The 13512-nt window shown below is 48.8% G+C and overlaps 1 protein-coding gene across 1 annotated transcript in view; it reads left to right on the top strand.

Moving 5' to 3' along the window:
- Positions 1 to 13512, top strand: part of vwa3a (von Willebrand factor A domain containing 3A) — a 92542-nt gene that overhangs the window by 63833 nt on the left and 15197 nt on the right. The window contains exons 26-28 of the mRNA XM_070856686.1: positions 6285 to 6393; positions 9604 to 9748; positions 12161 to 12305. Coding sequence (XP_070712787.1) covers positions 6285 to 6393; positions 9604 to 9748; positions 12161 to 12305 — 399 coding nt within the window. The remainder of the gene's footprint in view (positions 1 to 6284; positions 6394 to 9603; positions 9749 to 12160; positions 12306 to 13512) is intronic.

The following is a 13512-nucleotide window of genomic DNA, read 5'->3' as shown; positions in this document are numbered from 1 at the left end:
TTCGTGCCTGCAGTTCATTCAATTTATTCCTTATACTCCGTGCGTTTGTAGAAAGAACGCTTATTGGGGCTGCACGCCCTGGCCTGTCCTTCAGCTCCAATATTTTACTCACTTGTTTTTTATTTCTCTCTCCTGGTTTAATCACTTTACATCTCTTAGTTTTCTCTTTACCTGTAGAGCTTAAAGCACAATTTCTGACTGTTTCTCTACTCTCTTCCCTTTCCTTTGTTTTTATCCGACTATTTGTACTATAATTTCCACCTGAGCCCCCACCTTTTTGTGACCGCCTTATTTATCCTTTCCGCTAGGCCCCGGGTCCCAGCCCGGTTCAGATGTGTTATGTTCAGAATAACTCCACAAGACTGTGCTGTAAGCTCAAACTGATGTGACCTTAGTCTCTTTAATCAAACTCTAGAGTGAAGAATCAGCATGGCAGGCAACCTTTTATACTTGCTTGCACGAGGTGTGCAGGTGACCCTTGGGTCTCCAACAGGTGCTCCCCCTGGTGGCAAGTCTTACACTATTATGTTGGAATCAATTATTAAGGATGAAATAGCAGCGCATTTGGAAAGCAGTGACAGGAGCGGTCCAAGTCAGCATGGATTTATGAAAGGGAAATCATGGTTGACAAATCTTCTGGATAGTCTACATCCCAGAGTACTTAAGGAAGTGGCCCTAGATATAGTGGATGCATTGGTGATAATTTTCCAACAGTCTATTGACTCTGGATCAGTTCCTATGGACTGGAGGGTAGCTAATGTAACACCACTTTTTAAAAAAGAGGGAGAGAGAAAACTGGTAATTATAGACCGGTTAGCCTGACATCAGTAGTGGGGAAAATGTTGGAATCAATCAGTAAGGATGAAATAGCAGCACATTTGGAAAGCAGTGACAGGATCGGTCCAAGTCAGCGTGGATTTATGAAAGGGAAATCATGCTTGACAATTCTTCTGGAATTTTTTGAGGATGTAACTAGTAGAGTGGACAAGAGAGAACCAGTGGATGTGGTGTATTTGGACTTTCAAAAGGCTTTTGACAAGGTCCCGCACAAGAGATTGGTGTGCAAAATCAAAGCACATGGTATTGGGGGTAATGTACTGACGTGGATAGAGAACTGGTTGGCAGACAGGAAGCAGAGAGTCGGGATAAACGGGTCCTTTTCAGAATGGCAGGTAGTGACTAGTGGAGTGCCACAGGGCTCAGTGCTGGGACCCCAGCTCTTTACAATATACATTAACGATTTAGATGAAGGAATTGAGTGTAATATCTCCAAGTTTGCAGATGACACTAAACTGGATGGCGGTGTGAGCTGTGAGGAGGACGCTAAGAGGCTGCAGGGTGACTTGAACAGGTTAGGCAAGTGGGCAAATACATGGCAGATGCAGTATAATGTGGATAAATGTGAGGTTATCCACTTTGGGGGCAAAAACACGAAGGCAGAATATTATCTGAATGGCGGCAGATTAGGAAAAGGGGAGGTGCAGCGAGACCTGGGTGTCATGGTTCATCAGTCATTGAAAGTTGGCATGCAGGTACAGCAGGCGGTGAAGAAGGCAAATGGTATGTTGGCCTTCATAGCAAGGGGATTTGAGTATAGGAGCAGGGAAGTCTTACTGCAGTTATACAGGGCCTTGGTGAGGCCCCACCTGGAATATTGTGTTAGTTTTGGTTCTCCTAATCTGAGGAAGGACGTTCTTGCTATTGAGGGAGTGCAGCGAAGGTTCACCAAACTGATTCCAGTGTTGGCTGGACTGACATATGAGGAGAGACTGGATCAACTTGGCCTTTATACACTGGAGTTTAGAAGGATAAAAGGGGATCTCATAGAAACATGTAAGATTCTGACGGGACTGGACAGGTTAGATGCGGGAAGAATGTTCCCGATGTTGGGGAAGTCCAGAACCAGGAGACACTGTCTTAGGATAAGGGGCAGGCGATTTAGGACTGAGATGAGGAGAAACTTCTTCACTCAGAGAGTTGTTAACCTGTGGAATTCTCTGCAGCAGAGAGTTGTTGATGCCAGTTCATTGGATATATTCAAGAGGGAGTTAGATATGGCCCTTATGGCTAAAGGGATCAAGGGGTATGGAGAGAAAGCAGGAATGGGGTACTGAAGGAATGATCAGCCATGATCTTATTGAATGGTGGTGCAGGCTCGAGGAGCCAAATGGCCTACTCCTGCACCTATATTCTATGATGTTGGGGAAGTCCAGAACCAGGGGTCACAGTCTAAGGATAAGGGGTAAGCCATTTAGGACCGAGATGAGGAGAAACCTCTTCACTCAGAGAGTTTTGGGCATGTGGAATTCTCTACCACAGAAAGTTGTTGAGGCCAGTTCGTTAGATATATTCAAAAGAGAATTAGATGTGGCCCTCACGGCTAAAGGGATCAAGGGATATGGAGAGAAAGCAGCAATGGGGTACTGAAATGCATGATCAGCCATGATCATATTGAATGGTGGTGCAGGCTCGAAGGGCCGAATGGCCTACTCGTGCACCTATTTTCTATGTTTCTATGTTTCTAAGAAGGCAAATTGTATGTTGGCCTTCATATCTAGGGGATTTGAGTATAGCAGTAGAGAGGTCTTACTGCAGTTGTACAGGGCCTTGGTGAGGCCTCACCTGGAATATTGTGTTCAGTTTTGGTCTCCTAATCTGAGGAAGGACGTTCTTGCTATTGGGTGAGTGCAGCGAAGGTTCACCAGACTGATTCTCGGGATGGCGGGACTGACATATGAGGAGAGACTGGATCAACTGGGCCTTTATACACTGGAGTTTAGAAGGATGAGAGGGGATCTCATAGAAACTTATAAGATTCTGAGGGGACTGGACAGATTAGGTGTGGGAAGAATGTTCCCGATGATGGGTAAATCCAGAACCAGGGGACACAGTCTTAGGATAAGGAGTAAGCCATTTAGGACTGAGATGAGGAGAAACTTCTTCACTCAGAGAGTTGTTAACCTGTGGAATTCTCTACCACAGAGAGTTGTTGATGCCAGTTCATTGGATATATTCAAGAGGGAGTTAGATATGGCCCTTACGGCTAAGGGGATCGAGGGTTATGGAGAGAAAGCAGGAAAGGGGTACTGAGGGATGATCAGCCATGATCTTATTGAATGGTGGTGCAGGCTCGAAGGGCCGGATAGCCTACTCCTGCACCTATTTTCTATGTTTCTATAAAATTTACATACATAACAAGGTGGAGCCTGTCATCGGGTGCAGTTCAGTGGGAGCATCTGTGATCTTGAGAGAAAATAATTACAGCAACAGCTTGTATTTATATATCAGTGTTAGCCGTGGCTCAGTGGATCGCACTCTCTCTCTCGCCTCTGAATCATAAGGTTGTGGGTTCAAACCCCACTCCAGAGCCTTGAGCACAAAATCTAAGCTGACACTCCGGTGCAGTGCTGTGGGAGTCTTTAATAAGATCATAAGGAGCAGGAGTAGGCCATTCTGCCCCTCGAGCCTGCTCCACCATTTAATACGATCATGGCTGATCCGATCATGGACTCAGGTCCACTTCCCTGCCCTCTCCTCATAACCCCTTATCCCCTTATCGGTTAAGAAACTATCTCTGTCTTAAATTTATTCAATGACCCAGCCTCCACAGCTCTCTGAGGCAGCGAATTCCACAGATTTACAACCCTTTGAGAGAAGAAATTTCTCCTCATCTCAGTTTTAAATGGGTGGCCTCTTATTCTAAGATCATGCCCCCTAGTTTTAGTCCCCCCTATTAGTGGAAACATCCTCTCTGCATCCACCTTGTCAAGCCCTCTCATAATCTTATACGTTTCGATAAGATCACCTCTCATTCTTCTGAATTCCAATGAGTAGAGGCCCAACCTGCTCAACCTCATCTCCGGAATCAACCTAGTGAACCTTCTCTGAATTGCCTCCAAAGCAAGTACATCCTTCCTTAACTATGGAAACCAAAACTGCACGCAGTTTTCCAGATGTGGCCTCACCAATATTCTGTATAACTGTAGCAAGACTTCCCCGCTTTTTCTGATGCAACATTAAATCGAAGAAGAGCTGGTCAGTTATCCCCGGTGTCCTGGCCAATATTTATCCCCAACCAACACCTAAAACAAACGATCTGGTCATTATCACATTGCTGTGTGTGAGAGCTTGCTGTGCTCACAGTGGCTCCCGTGTTTTTTGCATCACAACAGTGACTATACTCCGAAAGTACTTCATTGGCTGTAAAGCGCTCTGGGACATCCTGAGAATGTGAACGGCACTATAGAAATGGTAGACTTTCCCGTCAACATGTCACATGGCCGATTGGGGAAGGGATTGGAGAATGGTCAGTGCTGTGACGAGGAGGGGGAGGCGGAGGCGTCCTGGTGTTACACTCGAGAACCAAATGAAAGAATAATAACAGATCCTCACTGCCTGCGGTTAGAGGTTCCTGATGTTTGAGTTCCCAATAATTGGAAATGCCAATTACTTCAGTAGTTTCTAAGGCCCCGATATCGGTAGCCTTACCTCCCACTGCTGCCGACTGCCGGCGAGTTTTGCTGCGCGGGGGGGGGGAGGGGGGGAGTACCGCTGGGAACCGCCCGCTGACGTCCTCTGGCGGCCAAGTCTCGTAAGTGGTCTCCTGCCCGCCAAGCTGCCGGATTGGTGCAGGCGGGAGTCAGTGGCAGCAGGGGCAAGGACCGCCATGTGGAGGCAGGTCTAATCCCGACGATAGGTACAAAGAACGGAAAAAAAATTTGTAAAAATATATTTTAACATTTTTTTTACAGCGATTTACCTGGATGGGGTCCCCTGAAGGTGTTGTGTGTTTTTTGTTTCCTATGATTTTTATTTTCAGGTCTTCGACCCTCCCTGGGCCCGACTCCATCCTCGGCGGCACTTGGGCGGCAAGAGCCTTTGCCGCCGAGATTGAGAGCTCCCGCCCGCTGCCGCCCAGATTGACGGCGTAAGCCGTTATTTTGCCACCAGTCGATACTGCCACCTCTTTTAGAGGAATCTTTCAGGCAAAGTACCGCCCGGTCTCTCGGCAGCCATCGGCGGCCCTTTGGGCAACACTTGACTTCGACCGAGTTCGGCCCCTATATCTTTCAACCTGAGCCATGGCTCAGCTCTGGGTCACAACGTTGTGGGTTCAAGCCCTGTGCTTGGTGCTGACGTTTCGGTGAGGCTTTGTCTGGGGTATCCCCACTGCGCCGCCCCCCCACTTCGGGTGAGAGGTTAAACTGACGACCTCCATCCCCCATGTGCCTGCTCAGGTGGATGTGAAAGATCCCACGGCACTATTGAACATGGCAACAGGAGGAGGCCATTCAGCCTGTACGTATATATATATATCGATGTATTGCATTAGAGAAAGAAAGACTTGCATTTATATAGCACCTTTCATGACCACCGGACATCTCAAAGCGCCTTATCACCAATGAAATACTTTTGGAGTGTAGTCACTGTTGTAATTTGGGAAATGTGGCAGCCAATTTGCACACAGCAAGCTCCTACAAACAGCAATGTGATAATGACCAGATAATCTGTTTTTTTGTAGTGTTGATTGACGGCTAAAAGTTGGCCAGGACACCAGGGATAACTCCCCTGCTCTTCTTCAAAATAGTGCCATGGGATCTTTTACGTCCACCCGAGAGAACAGACGCTGCCTCGGTTTAACATCTCATCCAAAAGACGGCATCTCCGACAGTACAGCGCTTCCTCAGCACGGCCCCTCCGACAGTGCAGCACTCGCTCAGCATTGCACTGGAGTGTCAGCCTAGATTTCTGGGCTCAAGTTCCTGGAGTGGGACTTGAACCCGCAACCTTCTGACTCAGAGGCAAGAGTGCTACCCACTGAGCCACAGCTGACACCGATAGATATAATAAAATGCTGTCAGACTTGGATTGATGATAACATTAGAGTTTTGTTGTGCAGAAGTTAGGAACAGGAGGAGGCCATTCAGCCCCTCCAGCCTGTTCCACCATTCCATGAGATCAAGGCAGATCTGTACCGTAACTCTATCTACCCGCCTTGGTTCCCAGTATCGATGGGAAGAAGAATAGGCGGTTCTCCCAGTATCCTGGGCCATCATGCCTCCCTCAGCCAACACATTTGGCTCATTGCTATTCATGGATGTCGCTGCTGCGCTGGCCTTCACAACACTAGGACAATCCCAGCAACAACAAAGTAACGCCATGTGTGAGGCACTTTGCGATGTTTTGATGTGATCGGGGACTGCGGGTTGATTAAGATTCAGAGTTTAATTGGCCAATGGCAGAGAATGCCCTTTAGTCACTGGTGTCATGTTTTGCACTTCCAGGGCGAGGTGAGGCATCTGCAGTTACAGCCTCGGGAGCTGGAAGAGTACATTGAGCAAGTGGAGCGAGTCTTGTGTCGATACCTGCAGCGATTGCAGTGGCTACTGTCAGGTGGGGACCTTCTGCTAGATCACAGACTGTAAGGACACAGCCAAACATAAACTTAAAAAAAATTATTTGTTCATGGGATGTGGGCGTCGCTGGAAAGGCCAGCATTTATTGCCCATCCCTTACTGCTCCTGAGAAGGTGGTGGTGAGCTGCCTTCTTGAACCGCTGCAGTCCGTGTGGTGAAGGTGCTCCCACAGTGCTGTTAGGGAGGGAGTTCCAGGATTTTGACCCAGCGACGATGAAGGAACGGCCGATATATTTCTAAGTCAGGATGGTGTGTGACTTGGAGGGGAACGTGGAGGTGATGGTGTTCCCATGCACCTGCTGCCCTTGTCCTTCCAGGTGGTAGAGGTCACGGGTTTGGGAGGTGCTGCTGAAGAAGCCTTGGTGAGTTGCTGCAGTGCATCTTGTATTTATATAGCACCTTTAACGCAGAAAAACATCTCAAGAAGCTTCACAGGGGCGTTTAATCAGACACGATTTGACATCAGGCCAAAGAAGGAGATATTAGGACAGGTAACCAACAGCTTGGTCAAAGAGGTTTCCAGGAGGAGGGGGGAATTCCAGAGCTTGGGGCCCAGGCGGCTGAAGGCACGGCCGCCATTGGTGGAGCGAAGGGAGTGGGGGATGTGCAAGAGGTCAGAGTTGGAGGAACACAGGGCTGGATTTTTGGTTTACTGCCGCCCGTTAATGCCCCGGAGGGGCGGCAATGGGGGCAGTAATCACTCCCGGGCGGGAGGCCAGCTTCCAGCGCCCCGCTGGGACATTCGGTGCTGGTTTGGAGGGGACGCGGAGCAGCACCGTCCAGGAGAAGCGAGTCGGTGTACAACGCTCCAGGTTGCGACACCAGCTTGATTTTTGGTTGCAGCCCGACCCATAGTGCCCCGTAGAGCGCCCCCTGCTGGGACCGTCTGTGAAAGGTAGCGGTCCGAGTTGTCGCGACAGCTGTGAGGTAGGTAATGTCCACCTCAGGTAAACGTGATTGGTTTATTTTGTGATTTATGTTATGGTAACATGAGTTATTTATTGGGAATGTTTTGGTGTTTTTATTCTGTTCCCCCAACCCCCCCGCCCCTCCCGGGTTTCTCTTGCAGCGCTCCCAGGCCGGCTGTTTAGCTCGGGATTTTCCCATGCCAGCCTAGTGCCCTGAGAGAGGTGTGTAACGCCTCCCTTAGCGCTCCACCCCACACTAAGGGCCCAGCTGGTGCATTTTGCTGACTGAGGTGCAAACTGTTCCCGCGCGCAAACTTTACCGCCCCACCGCCATAACCGCCCCGAAATCAGAAGAACTGAACAACCAGCCCACAGATCTTTGAGGGAGGTAGGGGCTGGAGGAGCTTACCGAGATAGGGAGGGGTGTCAGACTGGAGGAGGATCCAGAGATAGGGAGGGGTGTAGGGCTGGAGGGGGTTACAGAGATAGGGAGGGGTGTCAGGCTGGAGGAGGTTACATAGATAGGGAGGGGTGTAGGGCTGGAGGGGGTTACAGAGATAGGGAGGGGTGTGGGGGCTGGAAGGGGTTACAGAGATAGGGAGAGGTGTGGGGCCTGGAGGGGGTTACAGAGATAGGGAGGGGTGTAGGAGCTGGAGGAGGTTACAGAGATAGGGAGGGGTGTAGGGCTGGAGGGGGTTAAAGAAATAGGGAGGGGTGTAGGGGCTGGAGGAAGTTACAGAGATAGGAAGAGGTGCCGGGACTGGAGGCGGTTACCGAGATAGGGAGGGGTGTCGGGGCTGGAGGAGGTTACAGAGATAGGGAGGGGTGTTACGGCTGGAGGAGGTTACAAAGATAGGGAGAGGTGCCGGAGCCGGAGGAGGTTACAGAGATAGGGAGGGGTGTAGGGGCTGGAGGAGGTTAGAGAGATAGGGAGGCGTGTCGGGCTGAAGGGGGTTACAGAGATCGGGAGGGGTGTAGGGGCTGGAGGATGTTAGAGAGATAGGGAGGCATGTAGGGCTGAAGGGGGTTACAGAGATAGGGAAGGGTGTAGGGCTGGAGGAGGTTACAGAGATAGAGGGGTGTAGGAACTGGAGGAGGTTACAGAGATAGGGAGGGGTGTAGGGCTCGAGGAGGTTACCAAGATAGGGAGGGGTGTCGGGGCTGGAGAAGGTTACAGAGATAGGGAGGGTGTAGGGAATGGAGGAGGTTACAGAGATAGGGAGGGTGTAGGGACTGGAGGAGGTTACAGAGATAGAAGGGTGTAGGGCTGGAGGAGGTTACAGAGATAGGGAGGGTGTAGGGACTGGAGGGGGTTACAGAGAAAGGGAGGGGTATAGGACTGGAGGAGGTTACAGAGACAGAGAGGGTGTAGGGGCTGGAGGAGGTTACAGAGATAGGGAGGGTGTAGGGAATGGAGGAGGTTACAGAGATAGGGAGGGTGTAGGGACTGGAGGAGGTTACAGAGATAGAAGGGTGTAGGGCTGGAGGAGGTTACAGAGATAGGGATGGGTGTAGGGACTGGAGGGGGTTACAGAGAAAGGGAGGGGTATAGGACTGGAGGAGGTTACAGAGACAGAGAGGGTGTAGGGGCTGGAGGAGGTTACAGAGATAGGGCGAGGTGTCAGGCTGGAGGAGGTTACAGAGAAAGGGAGGGGAATAGGGCTGGATGGGGTGTCAGAGATAGGGAGGGATGTAGGGCTGGAGGAGATTACAGAGACGGAAGGGTGTCGGGGCTGGAGAAGGTTACAGAGATAGGGAGGGTTGTAGGGGCTGGAGGAGGTTACAGAGATAGGGAGGGTGTAGGGCTGGAGGAGGTTACAGAGTTAGAGGGGTGTAGGGCTGGAGGAGATTACAGAGATAGGGAGGGGTGTAGGGGCTAGCGGAGGTTACCGAGATAGGAAGGGGTGTAGGGGCTGGAGGAGGTTACAGAGATAGGGAGGGGTGTAGGGACTGGAGGAGGTTACAGAGATAGGGAGGGTGTAGGGACTGGAGGAGGTTACAGAGATAGGGAGGGGGGATAGAGAGGGGAAGTGATCTAGATGTAGATATTAGAACCTTAGATTGGAGGCATTGGGAGCCAATGTAGGTTGGCGATGCGAGTTAGGATGTGGGCAGTCACTGAAAGTATTCCCATATACATTGTGTGGTGGTTTGTACCATGGTGGGTTTGGACAGGAGATGGACCCATTTCTTGTCCCGGACTATTTTCTCCCCCAAATGCCAGTGGTGTTGCTTTGCTGTGAGTGTTAGTGCACTGCCATTGTTTTATCCTCGAGCAGGAAGCAGGCGATTGTTTGGGACGGTCTTGGAGAAGAGGGTCTGCATCCTGCTGGACACCTCGGGCTCCACCGACCACTATCTGGCAGAGCTGAAGAAGGAGTTGACGTCCCTGATCTGGGAACAACTGCGGAAAGGCAGCCACAGGTGAGCCAGTGTGGAAAGGTTGTTACAGTGGGAGCTGCGTGATGCACCATCCCTGTTATCCCGCAGCATTCTCGCAGCCCTGTGCGAGGTATGATACCGATTGCTCTGTTACTTGTATTTCTTGGTGAATAATAATATGCACGAGGGGCAGACATTTCACAACTCTCGAAAAATATATTCCAGTGAGGAGGAAAGGGTGTAAGAGAAAAGAGAGCCATCCGTGGCTAACTAAAGAAATAAAGGATAGTATCCAATTAAAAACAAGGGCATACAAAGTGGCCAAAACTAGTGGGAGGACAGAAGACTGGGAAGCTTTTAAAAGCGGATAGTTTTGGTTTCCATATTTACGAAAGGATATACTTGCTTTGGAGGCAGTTCAGAGAAGGTTCACTAGGTTGATTCCAGGGGTGAGGAGGTTGACTTATGAGGAAAGGTTGAGTAGGTTGGGCTTCTGCTCATTAGAATTCAGAAGAATGAGAGGTGATCTTATCGAAACGTATAAGATTATGAGGTGTCTTGACAAGGTGGATGCAGAGAGGATGTTTCCACTGATAGGGGAGACTAGAACTAGAGGACATGATCTTAGAATAAGGGGCCGCCCATTTAAAACTGAGATGAGGAGAAATTTCTTCTCTCAGAGGGTTGTAAATCTGTGGAATTCGCTGCCTCAGAGCTGTGGAAGCTGGGTCATTAAATAAATTTATGACAGAAATAGACAGATTCTTAAACGATAAGGGGATAAGGGGTTATGGGGAGCGGGCAGGGAAGTGGAGCTGAGTCCATGATCAGATCAGCCATGATCATATTAAATGACGGAGCAGGCTCGGGGGGCCGTATGGCCTACTCCTGCTCCTATTTCTTATGTTCTTATTTATAGTTTCAACCGGCGGTTCACGGAGACTTCCACTGTTGGTCGTTTTTCAATTCCCTCAATTATTCTCCTGCTTTGGGATTGTTTGGGCCATTTTTCCACAGACAGGATTTGGTGGAGACGGGCAGGAGTTATTTTTAAGGGTCAGGTTTTTAAAACAAAGTGAATTCACTCCGATTGACAAAGAAAGGCCACAGAAATTTGGATAATGAGTATTAAAACACAACATTGATATTGTTACCATGACAATTGGGAACAAGTGTAGGGGTAGTCACAGAATCTTACAGCATAGAGGGAGGCCCTTCAGCTCATTGTGCCTGTGCCAGCTCTCTGAAAGAGCTGTCCAGTTCGTCCCACTCCCCTGCTCTTCCCCCATAGCCCCGCAAATTTTTCCCCTTCGAGTATTTATCTAATTCCTTTTTGAAAGTTACCATTGAATCTGCTCCCACTGCCCTTTCAGGCAGCGCGTTCCCGATCGCAACTCGCTGCTAAAACATTTTTTCCCTCGGGGCACCTCTGGTTCTTTTGTCAATGACCTTCATTCTGTGTCCTCTGGTTACCGATCCTCCTGCCACTGGAAACTATTTCTCCTTATTTACTCGATCAAAACCCTTCGTGATTTTGAACACCTCTATCAACTCTCCCCTTAATCTTCTCTGCTCCAAGGAGAACAACCCTAGCTTTTTCAGTCTCCCCACACAATTCTAGTAAATCTCTTCTGCACCCTCCAGTAAATCTTTCCAAAAGTGTGGTGCCCAGAATTGGACACAGTACGTTAGCTGAGGCTGAACCAGCACTTTATAAAGATTTAACATAACTTCCTTACTTTTGTGCTCTATGCCTCTCTTTATATATTTTAAAACAGCCTTCTCAATTTATCCTGCCACCAATTACAAACCAGCTCATGATTGGAATATAAACAGAAAATGCTAGAAACACTCAGCATCTGTGGAGCGAGAAACAGAGTTGAATGTTTCAGGTCGATGACCCTTCGTCAGAAGTGGAAAAAATTAAGCAAGCACATTGGCAGGGAAAGGGGGGAGGGGAGGAGAGAACCAAAGGGAAGGTCTGTGATGGGGTGGAAGGCAGGAGAGATTAGAGAGACAAGGGATGATGGTGCAGGGCAAAAGGGGGTGGTAAGGGAACAAGTAAAGAAACAAACCATGGGACTATCTCAAGTTGTTGAGGCCAGTTCGTTGGACATATTCAAAAGGGAGTTAGATGTGGCCCTTACGGCTAAAGGGATCAAGGGGTATGGAGAGAAAGCAGGAAAGGGATACTGAGGTGAGTGATCAGCCATGATCATATTGAATGGTAGTACAGGCTCGAAGGGCTGAATGGCCTACTCCACCTATTTTCTATGTTTCTATGTAAGACTGACTTTGATGGGAATAGTTTGTAATTGGAGCTGGTCAGCTGCCACTGTAATAAAACAGAAAATGCTGGAAACACTGAGCACCTGTGGGATGAAAGCAGAGTTAACGTTTCAGGTCAATGACTCTTCGTCAGAATTCCATTGTGTTCACCTTTTTTTGCTGCAGCTTTAACTTGCTGTGTTTCGCGGAGCGTGTCGACCCCTGGCGGGATTGCCTAGTTGAGGCTACAGATCAGACGTGTCACGATGCTGTTCAGTGGGCCTCTGCAGCCCTTGCCCGCGGGAACACCTGCACGCTGGAAGCTTTACAGGTCAGCTTTACTTGTACAAAGACTAATTATAATTTTTTTTTCTCTCTCTATATCCTGGACTTTGCTGAGAACACTGTTGTAATTTGTGACGTGCAAAAATGACACTCAAATATTTCCTGAGACTATTTAGTTTAGAGCAGTGTAGACTTAGAGGCGACCGGATAGCGGGCTGCCAAATTAGGAAAGGGCTGGACAGCGAGTTTATTGATCGATTATTCCAGATTGGAGAGGACCAGGGGACACAAGCTTTAACGAGTTTAAAGGTTCACTCGGTTGATTCCCGAGATGAAGGGGTTGTCTTATGAAGAAAGGTTGAGCAGGTTGGGCCGATACTCATTGGAGTTTAGAAGAATGAGAGGTGATCTTATTGAAACATAAGATTCTGACTGGCTTGACAGGGTAGATGCAAAGAGGATGTTTCCCCTCATGGGGGCATCTAGAACTCGGGGGCATAGTTTCAGAATAAGGGGCCGTCCATTTAAAATGGAAATGAGGAGGAATTTCTTCTCTCAGAGGATTGTGAATCTTTGGAATTCTCTGCCTAGAGAGCCTTGGAGGCTGGGTCATTGAATATATTTAAGGTGAAGATAGACAGACTTTTGAACAAAAAGAGAGTCAAGGGTTATGGGGAGCGGGCAGAGAAGTGGAGTTAGAAACATAGAAACATAGAAAATAGGTGCAGGAGTAGGCCATTCGGCCCTTCGAACCTGCACCGCCATTCAATAAGATCATGGCTGATCATTCCCTCAGTACCCCTTTCCTGCTTTCTCTCCATACCCCCTTGATCCCCTTAGCCATAAGGGCCATATCTAACTCCCTCTTGAATATATCCAATGAACTGGCATCAACAACTCTCTGCGGCAGGGAATTCCACAGGTTAACAACGCTCTGAGTGAAGACGTTTCTCCTCATCTCAGTCCTAAATGGCCTACCCCTTATCCTAAGACTATGTTCGCTGGTTCTGGACCTCCCCAACATCGGGAACATTCTTCCTGCATCTAACCTGTCCAGTCCCGTAAGAATCTTATACGTTTCTATGAGATCCCCTCTCATCCTTCTAAACTCCTGTGAATAAAGGCCCAGTTGATCCAGTCTCTCCTCATATCACTCCCGGGAATCAGTTTGGTGAACCTTCGCTGCACTCCCTCAATAGCAAGAACGTCCTTCCTCAGATTAGGAGACCAAAACTGAACACAATATTCCAGGT

Source organism: Pristiophorus japonicus, chromosome 15 (assembly GCF_044704955.1).
Source record: "Pristiophorus japonicus isolate sPriJap1 chromosome 15, sPriJap1.hap1, whole genome shotgun sequence".
Taxonomy (NCBI): Eukaryota; Metazoa; Chordata; class Chondrichthyes; family Pristiophoridae; genus Pristiophorus; species Pristiophorus japonicus.
Note: the sequence above shows the minus strand (reverse complement) of the source record. Positions and strands in the feature narration are given on the sequence as shown.